This window comes from Hesperophylax consimilis, chromosome 23 (genome assembly GCF_061612785.1).
Source record: "Hesperophylax consimilis isolate HC1 chromosome 23, BYU_Hcon_1.0, whole genome shotgun sequence".
NCBI classification, from domain to species: domain Eukaryota; kingdom Metazoa; phylum Arthropoda; class Insecta; order Trichoptera; family Limnephilidae; genus Hesperophylax; species Hesperophylax consimilis.
Genome location: NC_142858.1, coordinates 16,450,825 through 16,474,559, shown reverse-complemented (window position 1 = coordinate 16,474,559; position 23,735 = coordinate 16,450,825). Strand labels below are relative to the sequence as shown.

Here is a 23,735-nt window from a genome sequence, read left to right as displayed (position 1 = left end):
CTGCGCAATATTTTCTAGCAGTCGATTGCGGTTGGAAAGCCAAACTTATTGGCGCCACGCTAGAAACGGTTGGAAGTTGTACTCTTGTTCGCGACACATGTCCAAAAAATTCCCGCAATAATATTTATGCAGAATACTTCGACTGGAAAATGGTGACGTGCAACAATTTGCTCGGTCCCAGAAGTTTACCAACATTCGTGAAAGTTCGCGAGCGGTAAATTTACCGGTTTTTATTAAAGTGTACAAAACTTATATGCCTACCTAAAATTCTTTTCAGTCGGTAGCGACGCTGGTGTAGGTACTGTGTATTTAAAAAAAAAAAATCGTTAATTAGATACGTGTACCGAGTGGTTTTGGCAATTTCTATCCTTTACAGCCCGCTTATCAAACACGTTATCGAATATGTTTAAGCTACATAACTTACGATGAAGACAACATTGCGAGTTGAAAATAATTACTGAAAAATTATTTATTATGGTAATGACACTGGAGATCGCCGTTTGTGATATTTAGAGGTATATAATAAATTATTAATTAGATTTGTAAAACTATCTGAAACTGGCTTAGATCCGTGAAAAATCACCGATAGTCGAAATTCTCGTCAAGTCTATATGTATATAGTGTCGTTAAACTTCAGTATTTCGAATAGTTGTCCCACCAGTCGTTTTTGTCGATAAATATCAGTAAGTACCTGGTGAAATACCATCATTAAATATTTAAGCCTTGCTTTTCCCAAAATTGGGATTGCTATAGTTCCACAGGTAATAGGCACATGGCTTTTATATGAAAATAGATCAGATTTACTTTATAATTAAAATAACGCCTAAATTAAAATAATAAAAGTATTTTTACCATATTCATCTAAACTAATTTATTTAAAATTTGTTTGGCTGATGATTGAACCTTCCTTCATAGGGACTGGAGTCAACCACGTTTCCGACCTTGCCAGATGCCGATCATATAGGACTGACATTTATTTCGTACATTGACAGCTTTAATTTCGTTCGATTTCGGAGAAACGCGTAGGTATGTGTCCACGTGTGTAAAAGTGATCAAACCCAAAAGTTGATAAAATGCATTGTCATAGACAACAAATCCATCTGCCCGATTCAGTTTCAGCTCCATCGTGTATCGAGAAATGTGTTAATTTCAACATCAAAGTTTTGCATTCATTAATCACTGAAAACAAAAGAAAAATTTAAATATACATATTTAATAGGAAATAATGAATATGTCTCTTGGATAAAATATGATTTAAGATTTTCACGGCCAAAAGTATTTTATTTATTTGTTTTTGGGGTGTTATGCCGTGTTGCGCTAACTCCTTCTTTAGCCAACGTTTCGGACAGCATTGCAGTGTCCATCATCAGGGCAGATGTGTTATTTGGATAACACATCTGCCCTTATTTGGATAACACATCTGCCCTGATGATGGACACTGCAATGCTGTCCGAAACGTTGGCTAAAGAAGGAGTTAGCGCAACACGGCATAGCACCCCAAAAATAAATAACAAAAAAAACATGTCTCTTGGATGGCTTCAATTTTTCTACGATCACCGTACATGAGTACCAATCAAATTTTCACATTCCAACTGACTCCAGCCAGTTCACATTAATACAGAAATGCAGGTAGGTACCTATGTATGTTGTCATTTAAGATATTTATACTTACTGAAGAAATAATCCTATAGAAGTGTATTTAAAGCGTTCGTGTGCCCGAAATAAGCATAATTTTCTTGCTTATTGATAGAAAAAATAATTCTAGAAGTTATTATTTCAGTGGATAAGCCACATCTGCACACTGCGGTATCTCGCCAACGATCGGGAGACGGACAGATCTATTATATGAGACGCCTGGTCACCGTAACCACGACCCAACCCCGCAGAGAAACCAAGATCCACCATAATAAATGGGACAATATTATACGTGGGTAATATATTTGAAAAAACACAGGACATACTAGGGCGACCCTTTACCACGACTGTGACTCGGTAAACTTCACAAAACTACGGTTTGATAAATATAGAACTTTCTTCCTTCCTAGGGATCAATCGCAGCCATTCCTACAATTTAATATGTAACATTTTCTCAAAAAAAATATCATTTGTGAGATGGTGCTGTAGTGAATGGTTCCATTACTAAAAAGAAAACTGACAAAACAATTCATTGAAGAAAAGTGATAAAATGGGTTAAAAAAACTAACCTAACCCAATTCAATCTTAACTATCCTAACCCAAACCACATAACGATGGTTTAGATTTAAACTTTCAATCTCCAATTTTGGTCGAAATGAGTTAGTACCGTACTAAAAAAGGACTATATTTTTATGGGTTCAATCATTGCATCCCCTAAACCTACCGTCCCAAAGATATTAAAATACATATTGTAAATCTTCCAAGCAATGTTTTTAAGGGCATAGATATTATATCTCCTTAACAATAATTTGTTTATTTTTCTAAATAAAAGTTAAGCCAAAAAATTTTTATTTCGTACGACATAGAGACTATAATACGGAGCTTTTTTTATTTTATTTCACAAAATTGTTAAAATTAAAAACAATTAAATTACCTTACCTTTTTGAACATGTTCTGTTCACATATTCCCACATCTGCCTTGATGATGGACACTGTACTGCATTCCGAAACGTTGACAGCAAAACAAGACATAAAACCCTAAAAACATAATACTTTTGAAAGCTAAAATTTCAAATCATGTTCTGTTTTGTAATTTTTGTGTTTTATTATGAAACATGAAAATTTATATTCATACTAAAGAATGTAGAACAACAAATAACTCAAATACAATCATACTAATCAGTATTCTGATTACTGACTACACAACACGGCTGTCACAGTTCCTTTGGAACTTATTTTCGATAAAAATATAATTTAATTTGTTGGAAATGTTCATAATATGTTCAACAATTCCACGCCGGCGACGAGAAAGTGCCCACAAAATAATCGATTTTGTCAACCCCGTGGGCAGTACGGTAAAATTATTGGCTCTGTCTCAAAAACCAACGCCTCATAAACCAATGTGGGGCAAATAAATATGTATTCAATGAATATATATATTTTTTAATACCTTCTATGGTCAGAGACTATCATTTAGACATGACGCGGTCCTTTTTTGAGAGTAGTATATTGTAAGGCTGAATGTTGTAGGGAGAGAGAAAAGGTGATTAAGACGGTGGTGAAGTACCTGGAATTTAGATATGATCACCACACACGTCTAATGCCACATCTATCAAAGTTTCGCTTGTGTAAGGTTGTTTGCTGAAAATATATACCACTCTGGAACACAAATTTTCTTACGCACGCCGGGGTTTGAACCCGCGACCTCCGAATTCATATTCAAGGATTTTAACAGCTCAACAACAAAGGCAGTTAAAAATAACATCCTCCTTCTTCTTTCGTATGGTGGGGGTGTCAGAGAGGGACATCTAGGTCTGCGAGCCAGTCTAGGGCCTCAGGCGTCGCCAAGTGAACCTCATCAATCCCGCCGGGAATGAATGGAGCGGGCATTCGTTGACCACATGTTCGGTGGTCTGCACCGCACCACATTCACACATCGCTGGCTCTTTAAGGCCCCATCTGTGCATCATGTTGGTACAGCGGCTATGGGAGCACCTTAACCTATTGATGGCAGACCAATTTTTTTTTTTATGCTCCCCTAATGCCACGGACATCCCAACCTTCCACTCCCTTTTGCCTTCCTCTACTCATTTTCGGTTACACGACATTCCTAAATTGATGTGGTCATAATTCTACTGATATTGAACTCTACTGACTGCTGAAATGTCACATTCCGTGTATTGGGATATATTGGATCATTTATATATTCCACGCATTCTAGGCTGATGATTGGCGTGATGTAAAATATTGTTCCATTTGATCATGTCAACATTTTTTATCTTCGTTTCAGAGTTTGCGTTACCCACTTGTAACATGAGTTTACGAGAACCAACGCATTCACTAAACTTTCTTACCCCAAACTCGGTAACAAAATTAAATTTTCTAATAACGTTTTGAAATTTGCCTTTTTGTTATTCGTGAATTTCGCGGCGTTGGTGTCACGACCGACAGCAGTCTTACCAGCTAGTGGCGTTTTCTATGACATGATGACGTTGTAACCAGTTGGAACCGTTTCAGAATGTGCAGTTTTAGATCGTTATTTAAGATAAATTATTTTTAGTACGATAATCATAATTATAAATATAACTTTAAAATCTTCCACACATTTTTAATGGTTTTTATAGTTTGTTAAAATACATACGTAGGTTTAAACATAAATTACCATGATGTTAAATTTGCGTGATTCTAACTCCGCTTTGATTTAATAAACCTTTTACTTCTATTCACCTAGTTTTACAACTGAAGCAGTTGACAGCGTCAACTGCGGAAAAGCATCTCATAACGGAAATAATCCTTTGTTAACAAATTCAATTTCGATATGCTTCACCAAGAGCTGTACAGGCTCCAAATTATAAAATCCATACCAGCATATGACACTGTTTGTTCGTTTAATAAATTGCATTCCTCTCCAAAAACCAAACAACGAAAACATCGCGATGGATTTGACAGGCGGCCGATAGTACAAAACGAACAAACAAAAAATCCGTTCTCCTATTTTCACAAAGCTTGATCGAAAATTTGTCCTCTGTCAGGACAAAGTTGATTGGCGTAATTTTTTCCCTCGAAAAAGCATCGTTGTAGCGGCGGTAGAGCACTTTAAAAGCTAAAAGGAATGTTGTTCAAATATCCTGTCAAACAATGTGAATCATTATTTTATATTTTCTATGGCGATAACAGGATAGGTGCCTATTTAGATTTCCATGCCAGAAGTACATTACTGTACATAAGTCAAATCATTTTTAAAAGATTTTTGCTTGTATAGTGGTATGAAAAATACTGGATGGAAAAAATATATATTTTACTTTTTAAGACTTGACGTTTGGTTGCAACCAAACCAAAAAACAATCATTAAAAATACTAACTTAGGTTGTATGTGCGTTCTGCGTAACTCTGGTTATAGAAATCCATTTGCTTTGAATTTAAACGTCTTTTTAAAATTATAACGCATTGCTTGAAGAATTCAGATACCTCTCCTTAAAATAAAATATATTAAGAAATAATTATTTAAATTGTGTCATTTTCAAAATCAGTACGGATTTGTCAAGAATTATTACTACCCCGTGATTTTTCACGGGTTTGCGCTAGTTATTATTACAGAGCTAAGTATACACTTGCGAGCCGAATGTATTCGCAGCATTATCGTCGCAACGCATACAGTATTTCAAATAATTGTGTTCCAAACAAGTTCTTACCAGTTTGAAATGAGCTAGCGATACTATTGATGTACACTAATACATTTAATTTTGCAATCTTTAAAAGGCATTGCCTGTATATTCATTCGGTCGGGCCTACAGTGATTTGATATTTTTTACAACAGAACGCAATGTTAATTTGATGACAAATAAGGCCAAATAGAAGGGGGGAGGTTCGAAGGTTCTACAACCCATCCCTTTCCCCATCGCCCTATCGTAAAAAAAATAGTACCCGTAGATTACATTCCTGTAACATACGTATATTACGTGAGAAATTTATTTTATAAATGTGATGCAAATAATAAGTTGCAGTAAGTAAAGGTCCCAAAAACTTTGAATAAATTTTCCAAACCTCCTTCCCCCTCGCCCTTGCCAACTCTCCGCCAGTCCCCAGGGTTTAACTCCCTTCCCTAGGGCTCCACCCCCCCCCCCCCCCCCCTCCCCCTCTCACTTCATGGAAAGCTATAGCTACTAATTATGATGACAAATATTTAATCTTTATTCTTAAAAACCAGTTTCTGGGAACTTTTTTTGAATTTAATAAATAAAAATCATGATATTTTACTTTTTATAATTTTATTTTGTTTTATTGAAATACATTATATTTTGTGGATTAATGTAATTAACGCAAGCCGCAGGCTATGGAATGATGGTGAACGTAGAATGTGCGTCGCGAACGTAGGATATAAAAGGCCAATTCGCGTGTTAGTCGCTCTCTTTCATTACACCGTTACCAGTTGTACTTTAATAAATATACTTATTGTCTCGGAATCCATTCAGAGGTGGCCCTGTGCAGTTAATCAGAACAGTTTGCTCCGGCGCCAACTTGCCTAATACGTAAGACCTAATACAGCGCCCTTGAGGTTTTTTACAAGCACCAGTCGCCGTTTGGCTCATGGATGGTCATGTTTCCTTTCATGAAAACTCTGCCATTATAATTATTTTTCACTTACAAACAACGTCTTTAGGTTGATCTAACGTTTTTTTAATAAATACTAACGATTTAAAGAAAATCTTTTCAAATCTTTGTTAAAGTTAGCTTTAAATTATTTCTAAAACTTTCCCACAAAAAATGGAAAAACGTTAAGTGATAAGTTTTTAAAGATTGTTGTTCTACGATTGTGTGTATTATTTGTTACATTAGGTACTATCATTAAAATAAACCGATTTAATTTAAAATTAATCATAACTTGTAATTAAATCTCATATTTATATTAGTTCTCAATAATACGAAGTAATAATGAGCTAACTGATATAGGTATAGATTTTTTTACATTGACAAATTTAATATTCCGATGGAACTGACTGCATTCTTTTTTTGAAATTATAAAAGCGATCGTTTTCAAAATCATTCACTTTTTGCGCTCCTAAACTACGAAGAAAAGTCAGACTATAAAAGTTGGTACTTACTTATCTCTTCTTTGTGATCTGTAAAATGACACTATCAGTAATAGATTACCTTAAGTGACTTATGCAAAATGCGTCCCCCGGAAGGAAAGTTATACGACTAGAAGATTATATCGATGACTTCAAAACTGTAACGACTTGGAAATTTGAGTTCTGAGTAAATCTGCTTTTTATCGTTTGGAAGTTGGATGATCGGAATTTAAAACGAGAAGTAGGTAAAATGAATTAAATTATCTGAGCATCAGAAATGTAGTTACTTGGATAATGAGAAATTATAACTGAATATAGACAAAATGTTCTTCTTCGGCTAGCATCTTTATCCATGCAATTTACAGTTACGTTGAATTCACACATCACACACCATTTTTCTGTGACGCTCTCCATCAATTATCACCGGTTGGATAATCATGTTTATCGCTCGTCATGGTGTGACTGACTTTTTTACCTGAACCTATTGTCTTCTAGTTCCAAAATTATTGGCTATTTGCCAGTGGCGGTTTTCTCTAAAGTGCGTTTGTGCGGCGAACCCCCATTAAAAATATGAGAAAATAAAACATCCTTGTTTTATAATAATATAAGCACATTATAGATAGCACGCTATTAAAATTTCGCCTTCAAAACCCGCGCCACCGAAAAGTACGATGCCTATTCCAAATTTGTGCGAGTTAAAATCCGCGCCAAACTCTCCATACAAAATAATCTTAGCCGGTACAGACCCTATGACGGTGATATATACAACATTTGGTCTTTCTTTGCAAAAATAAGACAAATTGTGTGCGCCGAACACGCGTTGTGATATCACGTGACCTCCGAACATTGACGAATGTAACCGAAGAAACCCGAGAACTTCGCGGCCGACGTTTAACCTTTGAACCATAGGGATGCAAGTTAAGTGTTATTTTTTTATGTTATATTATGGTATTTAACTTTGTAGTCATTTTTGTACATATTTTTGTTTTCTTGTTTCTGCATTTCTCCAACCGTTTGCTTATGGCATTTGTAAATCTACTACCTATTTTTAAATTTATTTCGTGCCACCTTTATTTGTTTTTTTGATGTTTTAAAATATCTATTATATATTCTACGAAATTATTCTTCTCTAAAAAACAATAATAATTAGCAACGTACCTACATTGAGTGCTATAAAAACATTAAACAATTTAATTCCTATAAAACTTTTCTCATTATCTAATAATTGTGTCTAGGTAAAGTGATTTAAAAACAATAATATGTAGGTACCCCTCCCACTAACTTTATTTAAGTTGTGTGACTGCTGCCGTATTCGACTATTTGACGTAGGACAACAGTAAGTAAATTTTAATTAGATATGTTTATCTTCTCTTGAATTTCTGAACCCCCTGTTAAAAAAACCACGAACCGCCACTGCTATTTGCTTACAACTTCGAAGCTATATAAATTGCTCCTATTATACCTCCTACTCACTCACACATCTTTACTAATTTATTTATGAAGTGTATTTGTACAGATGTTTTAACTTAGCTCTTTACTTTCCTTTCTGCGACAAGAAATAAGTAATCATTCATATTTATAAAATGAAATAACATTGAAGTCATCTTCCCAACATTGATATGCTTAGTGTAACTCTAAGCGACCAGCTCAGGCACGGGGATTCCATCAACGCAAGAATCAAGTTAGCATCTCAGAAGTTGGGTATACTGTACAAGACCCGCAGATACGTTGATAGTACACAACTGCGGACCTTGTACAAATCAAAAGTGTAACCCACTGTTGACTTTGGCATCTGGTCTGGAGCCTCAAAATACCTAAAAAACCCTTGACTCTGGGCAGAAACAGTCGGTCCATTTGATAGATTCCCTTACCTTAGCAAAAGTATTGCGACCTTTAGAAAACAGGCGTCAGTTAGGTATTCTGCAATGAAATATGCTCCGAAGAAATAGAGTCATTGATCCCTTCGGTACCGGTGCTTAGTCGGAAAACACGCCAAACGCGCGCCCAATATGTGTACACGGTTGACATTTGTCACATGAAAACGGATATTTTATAAGACTCGTTTTGAGGGCCTCTCTATTTCCTTCCTTCTACAACATAGTATTCTTAAAGACCCATGTTCACTACTTCCCTTCCTCAAAAAAACTATACATACAGCATCCCCAAAGATGACAGGCCCTTAAGGAAATTATTTTTTCAGGGCTACCTGTGTGGGCTTAATTTAAAAAAAGATGTTTCTATTTATTAACGAGTCTTAAATTTTTTTTTAAACAATCGAAATAGAGTCTATAGTGAAGATATATCGATCTAAATGCGATATTATGCACTTTGGTAGGAACTTAATAAGGCAAATGCGTCTCTATTCGCATAAGTCATATATATATTTTTTTTTTCATAATGGTCCGCAAAAGCCGCCAGCTCATATTTACTTATAGTGCCGCAGTGGCGAGTGTCAACTCCTCGGGATGAGCATTGTCACGTTAAGCGTACGCTCCATCAGATCCGCCCGGTGCTTTAGTCCCGTACTATAAAGTTTCTTAAATTTTTTTATGTGATGCGATACTATTATATACTGGGTGTGACAGGACAATTCAGACAGACTTTAACGCCTCCATTATGGTTTTCACATAGATCTTACATGGACAAGCGATAGCTCTAAATTTTTTTTGCAAACTTGTCAAAGTATTACAAAAATCGCTTGAGTGGATATAGGTATATACACAGACATAGGAATTAATAGACGAGAAGATAATGGCGAGGGGTAAAATCAACTGTTGAAGAACGAAGGAAGTGAAGCTGACTGTGATTCGTCAATACATCAATCTGACAGTAAATAGGCATCTCGCATTATAATATCACCATTTACTTCTTAAAAGTAAAATCTGCTTTTGAATGAATAGACATTTTTACATGTTAGCGCAAATTACTCGCCACGTTATGAACAAATTTGCGAAGTCCAAATTCGGCAAAAAAATTCGGTTCTATTTTCAGAGTCGAATATTTCGTTTAAGTATTTAGTTAAGACACTTTTATAAATGTTCATAATTTACTTCCCAGCAACCAATCAGCTTTGTGTTTCGCGTCCAGACGTTTCTCGATGTGATAGTAACAACTGATTCATATTATACGATGTGAATATGCTTAAAATAAAGTAAAATAATGCTTATATATGGAATGTAATACGACTATTGGGTTTATTCTCTTTTTCACATCTATTGTTACAAGTTTTCATAGTACAAGCCAACATTTTGCCGTGTTATTTCGTAAAATGAACCGATGATGCCTCGACCATAGTTCGCACAAGAATGATGACGTCACGTTTTCAAATTTCACTTGAGGCTATACGCGAGCACAGCCGGCTCCAATGGAACCGGTATGGGGAGTGGGGATAATACGCTTTTAATCACTTAGGGCAGGTCTACTAATATTCATATGACTATGGGTATATAGTATAAAAAAAACATTTTAATGTAGCCCAGAATTAGACGAACGAATTAAAGACACCTAACAGAAAAACAGGCGCCAACTACCAGGAAACAAAAGGTTGACTTTTTTAATCTTTATGTTTACGAAAAAAAAGTTTATTTTAATTTGACTAAGACGAGACAATATCCCAAAATAAAATCGAAATCTTAACTACGTGAGTAAAGAAGTCATGCGCTAAAATAAGCGATACGCAACTTTGGTGTATTTGACAGACCTACGGTTGAATTTGCCCTAGCAAGTCTTTAAAATAAAGTGGGAATCTTAACGACTAAATTGATGAAGTCGTGTAAAAACAATATTCGGCGCGCAGCCCGGCGTAATGGACGGACCTACGGTAGAATTTGCCATAGCAGGCCGAGAAAAATTGATCTTTCCGTAGGATTTATTTGAATTACGTCTGATGAACGTATTACTTAAATCTAAGATATTTCACAAGGAATCCTTAAGAAAGATACTAATTCGTCGTCTAGAAAAATAAAATCTGGTGCTTTCAGCAAATTTTTTAAAACGTTTTATAAAATTTTCAAAACGTTACACATAAAATATTTTAATTTTAAAGAACTATTTGTATTAATTTTTAATATAAATAACTTACATCCGTAGAAATCGGTCTGAAAAAATACATTTGCCGTTAAGAATTCGTCGGAATTAATAAAAAATTTAACCTCGTGCAAACCCCCTGTTATTTCAGTCTTGTATCGCCTTAAAGGGGCTAATTTCATAATTATATTCAAGATTTTTATGTTCTTCGTATTTCTGGAAAGTTTTAAACTTTCGGACCTCTGCCTGGCAAACTTAAAGCAGATATATATTTCAGTTCTGTCCACTGAAGACATAAACCAGTAGAAAGGTACTGTGGACGTGTCTGTGTGTCCAAAGTAAACTAAATTTTCTCGAAATTCAGGTGAAATTGATCAAACATGAAACCATAATCCCACTGTTTTCATATACAGGATGTCTTCGGGAGGCGATTCTGCATGAGGGTTGAAGTAAAAAATGTGAAAAAGGTTTTTGAAGTGAAACTTCTTTAGGCGCGTAATGAATTTTCTGGGACGGAGTAAAACCGAGTCAGGATCGACACGAAAATGCGGGTACCCCCACCACCGCTCACCGTTCACTGTCCCTCTCTCACCATATGCGCTTGTTGAGGTGGGGGAGCCGCTCACGAACGTTCTCTCCCGACACGGGACAACAATCGATGCAGTTTTTGCACGATTCATTAAGGATTTAAGTGCTCATGTATATATCTCGCACTTTAGTTACCATAATCCAATTATCACGACATTAGGAAATGATATTCATGAAATTGACAATGAAAATGGCACATGATTGGTAAATTGTCATTGTAATTTCTTTGTAATTTTTAATTGTAATATTGTTATTTATGTAATATTGTATACTTGTGAATAAATTGAAAATTTTTGGAACTATACATTAATCGAACGTCATTCATCTATAAGAAAATATTAGAAAAAGCAAATCCATGCTTCGTCGTTGAATTATTTAACCTCTAATTTTCAAACTAACCTAAGAGAGAAAATAGAGATGATGAAATGAAAATAGAGAGAGAGGAATACTAGAAGTTTCACTTCTGTCTTGCGTAGGCTTGACACACCCACTTTTTTTTTTTAAATTTGGTAATTTAAAAAAAATATTTTTCCATAGAAGAATATTTATTTTACCATAAAAAACACCTTTTAACCTTAATACTGTTACCCCCGGACATCATGTGTTATTTACTAGCAACTTTAAAAATTTGAAATTTGAGAGTTTATGAAAGAAATAGTTACTTCAGTATTGTATTTCAAATGAAGATCAGCAATTTACTTATCGAATGTTAGTATATTGGTTAAATTACGACTGCTATAAAAAATGTGTACAAAAGAAATACAAAATTATTGATTATTACAAAATGGTACTTATCGATTCTCTGAATCGTTCACTCAATCATTTCCAATTTAAAAAAATTAGAGCAATTTCCAGTTCTAGAGGTCATTACATAATGACACACGACCGAAATTATTCTTTTAAATATGTACATCACACTTGTAGGTATTACCCGTACAGTGGTTTCGTCGCCCTCGTGGAAAGAGTTAACAGCGAAGTGGGACCTTCCGTCATCTCGTCCCCCAACTTCCCACCATAATAATACAATATATTAGGAGCAGGCGCGGAGAACAGGGTATTCCATTGACGTCACTTTGGGCTGTATTTTAGCGGCTAGAATAACGAGGGGGATACGAGGGGTTTATTTGTTCTACCATTTTTCTTCCCGATCATACCGCGCCATCTCTTGGTATACCATGAAATTAGTTTGCTTTTAAATGCTTTATTTTTATTCTCATCGCCTGAGCATTCCTATTCTATACTATGCATTTACAAGTAGGTTATATAAGTTCTTAAGTCAGAAACTTAAGCCTACAAATATAATGCTGATTAAAAAAAAAATATTTGCATTTTATGATTTGATTGCGCTTTTATCCATTCTCTAAACTATAAACTCGGTCTACCTATAGAATCAATAAATTACAATCACTTGATGAAAGAATTAAACTTACTTAAACTCTCAGATAGAAGACTTATTTCCGATTTGACTTTTATTTTTAAAATTGTCAATGGTATTATAGACAGCCCTGATATATTAAGCCTAATTACCTTCCATATACCCACTAGAACCACTCGATCCAAAATTCTTTTTAATTTCAATAACAATATCAGGACTGAGTCATTTAGAAACTCGCTTATACCTAGATTGCATGCAGTTGGCAATGCTTTCTCAGAAGTAGTAGATGTGTTCAACTGCACGGAATATAGTTATAAGAAGGCTATAATAACATACCTCTGTCGTAATTATCAAAGTTATTAGGCATAATACCATTCTATTCATAAGTTATCACAGAACCTAAACTATGCACATCAGATATCAGACAGAAGAGTCTTATCTAATAATTTTATATACTTAATCAAAACTATAATTTTTCCCAAAATTGTTATGAGATGTCTTACTGACAGCCCTGTTTCAATAGAGCTAACTCTTAGTTCTCAGCAAATTCAACCAAATCCAATATTGAAGGTAACAATAACCTCAATACTAAACTACTGTACGGATTGAAAATAAAAATGCTATTGTACCTATGTATACCAGATGTTATTCTTGTTTAATTTTCAACATAATTTCTCAGTAATTATTCTGTTTAACATAATACTGTTTCGCTCCTGTGAACCACTGTAAACATAAATCATGTATATTGTAAAAGCCTTTTACGGCGTCTAAATAAATAAATAAATAAAGTATCTATAACAAATGAACAGCATGTTATGAGAGAGCGATTTCAAATGAATGCCCAGGCGCATCCAGTGCGTATTTTAGTGAATTATAATAATATTGATTTTGCTCTATTGTACTCTAGAATTCTAATCAAAAATATTCACTAAACCTCCCGACTTTTAGCCAAATATTGTATAATATACAAGCTTGTTAGCCCTTAAGTAACGTGGTGAACACAACTTAGGGATGTGACGTCTTGGATACCAGGGACCCACATTTTTCAACTAATTATGTGTTGCGTGTGCAGTTTTTTTTAAAATAATGAATTACAAATCTTTACAATAATGACGATTGAAATAGAAAAATAATTATTTTCATTGTTGAACGTAAGATGATAATTTTTGTCCATAAAAACCTGTCCATAAACAATAATTAAAACGATTAAAAATAATAAGATCTTGATTACTACAAATTAAGTTAACTTAAAACATTAAAATAACGGCAATAGGTAAAGTTACACTATTTTCGCAAACTAATTGCAACACATCTTGTGCAATCTGGAATAGAATCTTCTATTTATACTTCGTTTTATAGTTCCTCCATTATTAGCTAACACTCGATACTTTCAGGTAAAAATGGGAATTAAAGTACTTGGTCCCAAAGTTCGTAGAAAATGTGTTAAATACGTTTTCTACGATCCTTGGCTTGGTCCTTTTTTTAAGGCTGCGTAAGTGACGTGGTGGGTCCCTGGAAGTCAAAGGCTGGGACCCATGTGACTCTCGTTAGTAGACATTGTACTTATGTGAGGGAGATGTGTATCATCGCACGATTTCAGTCAGAATGTAGTCAGAATGTAGGTAGGTGAATAAGATGAGACAGACAAAGCAGGGGATTTCGATGTGTTACTTTAGGTTTAAAACCTGTGCAAAACGAAGGCTTATCAAAATATTCAGTTCAACAACAGTAATGATAATAATACAAACATTCGATAAAGTTCATGGATTTTTCTGGCCAGAATATTTAAAATATTAAGAATATTTTAAAATACCAGAATTAAAAGAACTCAATAAAATATTATAATATAAATATTTTCATTTATTTCAAATTATGACCGAATATTGAACCATGAGTAAGGCCGGGCTTGGATTGCTAGTAATTAAGTTATGTATATACGCAAATAGCTGTTACTACTTTAAAATGTTTTGAATCAGTAGCAAAACTTCATCCATTGATCCAAGTACTACAAAGGTTATAATAATTCCAAGAGATACAAGAGAAGGTACATTGGCCACGTCTCTCTTGTGTTCAAGTTTGAGACAAGACAGGAATACAAGATGCCGTTTCTCAGTTATGTTGGGCTCTATTTATTGTCAATGTCTAATTCATCAATTCACGGCTCCTCGAGTAATAAAGCTATTTCCGCCAGGGATCCGTTATTATTACCGCGGTGGAGCCAGATTATATTGCGGATAGTTAATAATTTCCATGAATGGCAACATATTATTATAATGTTACACGAAGCACGATAATTCAGAACACCTGAGGGTGTATGCGCTAGAGTAGGCGTCTCATTCGCCACGAATGCAAAGTTTCAGCTCTAAGCCCTTGTTTCTACTTCGTCATGTTTGAAAATGCTCTAACGGCAACTTTTTATTGGAGCTGATTGCAGTAATTATTTCAACTACTTTTGATAAATATAATATTCAGGTAGGTATTATATATGTATACTTTCATAAAAAAAAATATTATACACTCATCTGACCCAGTTTGGTCCCAACGAACAATGTCAGGAAAATTAGTAACTTTGCATTAGAGCTGTTTAAAATTTCATATTTTTTAATTTTTTAAACTGTGTAGTGTTCTACTAGGGCCGATCCTGAGTCAAACGGAGCGTGGCGCGAGTAGAATTTTGGCGCGTCTTGTCAAAAACAGTAGATGCTAAAGTAGGTGATCACTGGAATCAATAATATTCGGTTGAATTGGTATTTTGTGTAAAACAACCTAAAGGGCGTACGGACTGTTAGGTGGTAGGTATTATAAGCGCCTTGGCGCCCTTGAGTCCGGAGCGGGCTGCCCAGAATCCGAATCCAAACCAAAACCGAAAGCCCAATAACTGAACTGAGTTCGAATTTACCGATTTAATAAGAAAAGAAACACGTTTCATTCAAACTTCCATCAAAACTAATCTAGGAAATGTATGGGTCTCAAATTTTAAGGTTGGAGCTAGAAAATATATACCTCTGTACAACATGATCTGTAGGTAATAGGTATGCCACTTCAACGAAGTTTTTAAAGCCCCAATATGACTACGTATTCGCCAGACGGTATAGTCTGAAATTACACTCTTAAATTACGATATACCTCCTTGGTATTCATTTTGCACGATAATATGGCGCAAAGTTTGATTATCTTTTATAATTACTGCTGTAAGGGCGAATCTATCTAAGATAATAATAACTAGTAATAATAATAATGATTGGATTATTTGTATAGCGCCGTTTTCGTGAGAAAATCAACTCAAGGGCTATTAACAACTATCTATCTATTCCTACCACTTAGACTTATAACTTATTACTTGTGACTTATAACTAAGTTTTGCAGCTAGTGACTTATAACTAAGTTTAATAACTAGTGCCAATATCAAAGATATTAGCACTTGTAATTTACAACTAAGACTTTTAACTAATGACTTTAAATTATACATATTTTTATAAACGGTTGGCTATTTTCACAAAACCGTTATAATATGAGTAACAACGATAATATGACTACGTTTACAAATACAGTTTGTTATTATGACTGCACGTGGTGTCAGTGGTAAGGTATAAAATATTACAAAAATAGTTTTAAGCATAATAAATGATTACATAATAAATGGTTAGGTACATAGGATAAGATTATGAAAACTCTTTGATTTGAGTTTGATGAATTATATTTCATTATAAATGATACGGCCATGACATCTATTGATATGACAGCATAGAACGGCAATCTATCTTTTGCGGTTCTATATAATCTGCATAGCGTTTGGTTTGCTTCTTGGGACGTGTACTGTGTAGTGTACGAATTGTACACGTATTGTATATAAATTGTGTATGTTTTGTCTACGTATTGTTTGTGTTGTATATGTATTGTGTACACGGCTCATGGCTCATTGTTTTCGCGGCGTTAACCGGTGAAAAGCTGTCAGTGGTGAGTCGAGGATTGAAATTTATGGCCGTGGCTGAAAGGGGAGGCGCGGGCAGGCCACTTATCCTGGCTTATCTTCCATTCCACGAACATAACCCTTTTCAAATACTTAAACTTCATTCACATTCAAATATACTTCATTGGGGGGTAATACATTTTGCACTGAACTCTCTAAATACAACTACATACAGATCGGCATACTTAACTTTGCTGTGGGTGATGACGCCACATAAAAAGGGGCTGGACTTCATTCTGATTAAATGATATTATATTTATCTGATTTTGCTGAAGGAGCGTCACTTTGATTCATTGTTCAAATTGGCCATCATTGAATCAACTCCTGTACAATTTAAGGAAAGTCCTTATTTGTTAGACATTATTTCATCCGAATGATCCAACTCTTCTCTTTTATTTACCGATGGTTCCAAATTGCCAGACTCCCATATATAGACTCCAATATCATGATAAATTAAATGACAGAATATTTCATTAAATTTCAAACCAATGTGTGTTATAACTTTAAATATTTGCTAACATTCCATTGTTTCTTCTTTTCTGACTCTCTCAGTTCCCTACAAAAAATTAAATCGATTCCTCTTCTTTACCCTGATAAACACTTTGCACGTTTTCGATTCCAGGACATGTTGGCACCGTGGGTAACAATTTTATCCTTGGCAAAACAAGGAGTGTCCAACTCCCCTGTCACCCTCACTAACCACATCCCCCTATCTGACATAGAAAAATTGCCATCCTCAAAGACAGATCCCGCAATGTTTGGGCAGAGTATTTGCACATTGATAGTCAATTCAAAGAAGCCTTGGGGAGCGTGGAGTAGCCCTTTTATACAAAGGGCTATCCCATCAAAATGATGGTAACAACGATTTCACTCTCTTTCTATATAAGAAATTTCAAGCGCTTGACTCTCCAAATCGTAGTTCCTATGATTCAAAAGTGGGAGCATTAGATCATAATTTGTTTGGTTGTCGCTCTGTAAGAAAATATCTTCTCTTACATCTTTTTTAAATTTTATTTATTAGCGTTATAATAATTACATGACAGGATTAAAAGATTTATATCATTGAACAATAAAATAACGAAATTGAAAAATGAAGACCAAAAAAATTGTATAACAATATACATAATTTAAAACAATTTTGATAAATTAGCTACACAAGGTGTGATTATGAAAAACTACCTAATGGATATCGGTAGCGATAATAACGATAGAGAAAGTGATTTTTTCAATTCAAACTACTGAAAGCGAAGCAAAAATTCTATCGAGACTTATCTAAAATTGCCTTCCCTCCGTTCAACACCGTATCAGATCTCTCCTATGTCTGAGCTAGCCTCCAATCTTAAATATAATTATAAATTTTGCCCATTTTAAGGCGATACACGACTCTAACGGGGGTTTGCTCAAGGTTCATATTTTAATTATTTCTGACGAATTCGTAACTATATAATTTATTTCACACTGATACCCACGGATTTTAAATATTTATATGTATAATATAAACACTACCTTACCATTATAATATTTGTAGATGATGAATTAGTTGTACTTCAATTGGATGTTGGTAATATTTTTAGAAAAATTAATTAATATGAACCCCGCAAAAAGATCAATTGTTTAGGCCTGTTAGGGCAAATTCAACCGTCTGTCCATCCAGTACGCCGGGCCACGTGCTGAATATTTTTGTTTACGCCTTCTTCACATACGTCGTTATGATTCCGACTTAATGTTAGGGTATTGTTTCGTCTTAATAAAATTGATTAAAAAGTTCGCCTTTCCTCTCCATAATTTGAAATAATGACCTGAAAGACCTTTGAACTGTGAAAGCTAGAAAAAATCTTCTCTATCTCACAACTTTTTTATATTTCCGTGTGTTTTTTTTTTAATTTCCCTTCTCCCTTAACGTAACATTTGTACCTACCTACTAACATTTTATCAACAGTTCTATAAAGCTGTATGAATGCTGCGCCATTTTGTTGTGATTTTGAACAAATAAATATTAATCATGCTATTTTCGGTTATGTAAAATATTCATGTGTAATGCGTAGAATTATTAAAGTTAAGTGAACTTTTAATTTCCAAAATTGGTATAGTGCCCAGTGTTTCGTCTCACATACGCCTTGCATCATAGATCTCTGTACTATTTCAATTTCAAAAACAGTTTTGTATGGAAATATTGGATTGGGCTTATATTTGGATCACGAAATACGCCATATTGTGTTATTCTTTATTTTGTTGTCATGTTGTTATTTTGTTGTCAGGCCCAGTTGTTTCGCAGAAATTCAAATGTAACATTGTCATCAATGGCCATTCAGCGCCATTTTTTTACATTTGAAAGGACTCCGTTTATCGCAAATTCTTGGTGAAATTCAGATTTCTACCAAATTTTGATAATCTGACAAGTTTAACAACATGATAGTTGTCCTCTTATGCTTGTTGCAATTTGTTCAAAAGCTGAAACGAATTTAGAATCGGCATTTAAGGGGAACCTTTCAAATGTAAAATAAATGGCGCTGAGTGGCCATTTAATGACCATGTTACATTTGATTTGCTGCAAAACAAGTGAGTTTTAATGATATTGAATTATTCACTTCTATTGGGACTTGATCTCATGGACTCTCTCCAGCCCATTGGTTTTAAATCAATTTGATAACAAAATAAATGTGGAGAAATACGTAAGATCTAAATCTTGTAACTGTAGCTCATTTGATTGGACACAAGATTAGATAGCTATATAATCAGGTCCCGGTCGCACAAATAAAATGTTTTTTTAATAGTTTGTGTGTTTTCTTATTAGGTTCATAATTATGGTTCGATTAGTATAAAAAATTAATAATCATGAACTATATTTCCTAATACACAACTCGTATTAAATATATATTTTATGAAGTACTCTCTAATATTGTATACGTCCCTGCCAATTAATGTGTGCTTCCAAATTTAATTACAATTTCGTATTTTCTTTTTGTTCCAGTCACGGAAAAGGAGATTCGACAATGGTAAGTACAAAAAAGCCTTAATTATGAGTTCATAATTTTCATAAAAAATGTCCGGGAGATTTTACTGGGTATAAACACATTAATCTTGACAACTCTCGGAGGCACAAACCCGTCACTTTGTTTATATTGCCTAAGTGATTTATTTTTCAAGTTATTAAATTTACTCTCTTTATTCTGTAATACATACCGTTATTATTAATTTCACCGAAATGTTAATATTTTTTTACCATGTTTACTGATTGCGGGAAGTTAAAAATAAATTAATTTTAATTCATAAAAATTACCCACCTATAGCTATTCAAATGGGTAGCTATCACTAGAGTAGTTAATGCATTTTTGTGAGAACATTATACATATATTAAAACTCGTAAAAAATTTTTTTTTAAAACTCCCTCGAAAGAACGCAAGTATTAAAAAAGGTAATTCCTCTAATGGCTGCCCATTATGAGAATAGTTGTCGAAGGTGTTTTTATATCTGAGAGGCCACTTATTTGCTTTAATACCTGGAGCGACCGTTGGTCTTACACATCCGGACGATTTCGTGTTTGATAGTAACCCTTAAAATCCTAATATTGACCCGTTACCTGATTGTCCCGTTGGACTGAACGTTAAGTATTTCAACTATAAATGATCTTTAGATCGTAATCGGCTTCCCATTTTAAAGTAGCTAAGTATTAGAATTTGTTCGTTCATGAATAATGAATGACTCTTTGAAATAACATTAAAGTTTTAAATTCGTAAGTTGAGAATTTTTTTTTAGAAACCGTTTTTTTATGAACCCTACGAAGCTCAGTGATTTCCCTCGGGGCTAATGCCATCTTAAGGAATGTTGTCTGAACGTACAAATATGCGACTATGTCTAAGGGCTTTGACAAAAAGCACACAATGCATGAAGGCCAGTGTTGTAAAGGTATCAAGACATTAATGCATGGATTCTCAGATTCTCAGATTTTCAGTTCAAGGATAAAACGCATTTTCATACTAACATAATTATGCGTTATGCATATTCTTTCCTTTAGTGCAAAAATAAGCCTCCTTTTGTTACGTATTTCATACATTATTTTTTTTAATATTTATGTAGTTGATACCGATTAATGCATATATTTTATTTTAAAAGTTTACTTTTTAAAAAAGACCCAACAATTCTAAAAAAATAAAATGTTTTTTATTTTTTTAGTAAGTACGAAAATATATGCTAGACTCTGTAATTTGGTACTACTGTAATGTATTCATTTTTATGCATGCATAATTTCCTATTCAAATAAAAAGTAAAAAATTCTATTATTTAGAAGTAGAGAAAATATAAACCAACAAAAAATAGAACAACTAATAAACAATAACTGTAAATTCAGAATTTACATTGCAATCTATAATTATTGGTTTTAGCGACTCGTCGTGTGTGTTAATAGTTTTAGAAACATAATATATGTACTGGACACCTACGCCATTGACATCGACTGTAAAATGTCGGTTTCCTCTCGGGGGTAGCTTAGGGAAGGATTTGCAATTGAAACACAACTTCGCGAATGTCGTCGGACAACTCATTGATTGGGCCAGTTGTTTGCGTAATTATTGGTTAAAATTAAACAGTTTCTACACGTGTTAATGTAGAGCTATTATTCTTATATCTAAACAGAAATATTATAATGAATTAATTACTAAGGTTTCGTCGTGCGAGTAATTCGTCCTCGAAATGGTAATATGACACGTGCACGGTGATTTAAATTCTTATCAAGATGACTCAACGTGCGAGATAAGCCTCAAAGGATTCGGCATCGTAAAATGTGTGATAACAGATATTCATTTTCTTAATTATACTGACTGGAAGCAGTTGGGACTCTTTAGCGGTGATCACATAAAAAGGAAAAAGTACAATTCAAAAAGTCGACTGTAAGAGACCGAGCCACAGTTTGGTAAATCCTACTCATTCCGAAAGGATTTTCATGCTATAAGAAAATTAAATTAAATGAATGGCATAGCATGAATGATGAATGGATCCCAGTCTAGAAGCTTGCAGTTCTTTCTTGCCAAATATTCCAATACTTTGATTCAGCTCGTGCAATATGTACCTATGACGACACGACGCGACGTAGCCTTTTTGCAATGGACTAAATTGGAAATGAACAAAACTTCGCGAAAGTAAGATGAAACAACGACGTTCCGTTAAGTCTTCGCTAGCAATATAATTCGTATCGAACTTTTAACGATTATGCAATAAAGAAAATGTTCTCTCTTCTTTTCAGACTTCGTGTTTAATCTGTGTATTAGTAAGGGCGATTAAACAGATGAGCAAATGTTCTCAGTGTATATTTTTTGTATTCTTTGAATTTGATTTACAATTCTCTTGGTCAACTGTATCATGTTGACCTAGATACTTTTCTGTTATCGACCCGTTTTTGCTTTCTGTTTTTCTTGAACCAACGTTTCAGACATGCTTGGTGTAGGCATCATATCTACTCTGATGAAGGATACTGCAAGACTATCCGAAACTTTGACTTTCAATTGAGGTGGATATGCAACATTGAACAATTATGTGTCATACGACATACAATTGTACACTTTAGAGAATGTTGCGAAAAATATTACAAATTTACATATTTAAACAAGTAAAAATTTATCTCATTTTTCACACTAAACCCTAGATAATTAGACTAGGTATGTTGAGCGGTGGAAATCACTTAAGGCGAAGCCATACGTAGTAATTCAAAATCATGTGTTTTTGGTTTGAAAATTTGATGCTTTAATTAAATACTGCGAGTAGAATACATCTTGGCCTTTAAAATGATTGAGTATTTTTTAGATAAGTCTTTTTATAAGCCCAGAAAAAAATCATGTAGAAGCCTATGAAAACTGCTTTATAGTTTAAAATCTCCTACTTACGAAACCATTTTCGGTTATGATTTTATTGTATGATGTGGCAAATTAAGTTATTTATAAAATTATTGAAAAAAAATTAAATATTTATGCCTGAACATCCACAAAATAAAATAAAAGTCACTTTTTGGCCATGTTTTTTTCTTGCATAAATCAAAACAGGCGGATGGTGTTAAGCGGGAATTTAAACCTTATCGCCATCTACGTAAGGGTTGTTATTGAGAGCGGCTCAATTTAAAATATTACACGACGTAATGCATCGCCTTAAGTTCATAAATATACAAATACGCCATACGTATACAGAATTCGCCCAGGAACTTAATGTGTGCTCTGCGCTAGAGAACATCGGTAAAGAGTGACGTGAGCGTCTCCTTGCAATTTTTGACTTTGTAGTAATACAAAAGCAATAATGCCGGAGATGTACCTATGACTTTAAAGTCATAGATTCAAAACAGTTTCCTCCAAACTCAGATACAATGGAATACTCTTTGAACGAACCCAACATAAAGTAATTTATCTGCAAATCTATTCACGGTTCTAAATTATTCACAACGAGTATTCTGTTTTCCTTAAAGAGAGAATAAAAATTTATTTTGAAAAAATCTATCTTTGTATCCAACGGATAATCGATTTAAATTTAATAGTACAGGTACTATCCATTAGGATAAGTTTTTTTTTTAAATTTAAACAATTAAAGATCGAATGATACGGTTACATCTAGGGCACGAACCTAGACCTCCGCCTTATCGGGGTGCTGCTCTACCAACTCAGCTAATCAGTCTTACTTTCCTTCGGTCATTTTAACTTCGAATAATTTTGTCGGAAAAGTGAAACAACCTATTTTTTATGTAATTTCTTCTTTTTCATTGAAATGTTCAATTTATATCGTCTTTATCCATGTAAAGGTTTTGTTTTACTGAAAATCATCAATTTAAAGTATTGATAAGTATTACCTTCGTAATAATACGTGTACTCACTCTGCAACGGTCGGCGTGTTAGACCTTGTTTGTCCGGTCGTTCCTCGAGCTTCCGCTCCAAAACTTTCATAGTTTGCTTGCTCACCTCTAGTTCAAGTTCAACTCTCAAACTTTTCCTAGCTGCAAACTCAACTCTAAAGCCGTCGGCTGAATTGAGCCGAGCTTGCGGCAATAGGAGTAGCACTGAAACCGAAAGATGGTGATTTGTTAAAATTGTATTAAGAA

At 34.2% G+C, this 23,735-nt stretch overlaps 1 protein-coding gene across 3 annotated transcripts in view; it reads left to right on the top strand.

The window, feature by feature from the left end:
* Positions 1–23,735, top strand: part of LOC149412376 (frequenin-2) — a 268,559-nt gene that overhangs the window by 228,943 nt on the left and 15,881 nt on the right. For all 3 annotated transcript variants that reach the window (XM_089646180.1, XM_089646182.1, XM_089646181.1), the window contains one exon: positions 19,635–19,659. In XM_089646180.1, the coding sequence (XP_089502306.1) occupies positions 19,635–19,659 (25 nt within the window). The remainder of the gene's footprint in view (positions 1–19,634; positions 19,660–23,735) is intronic.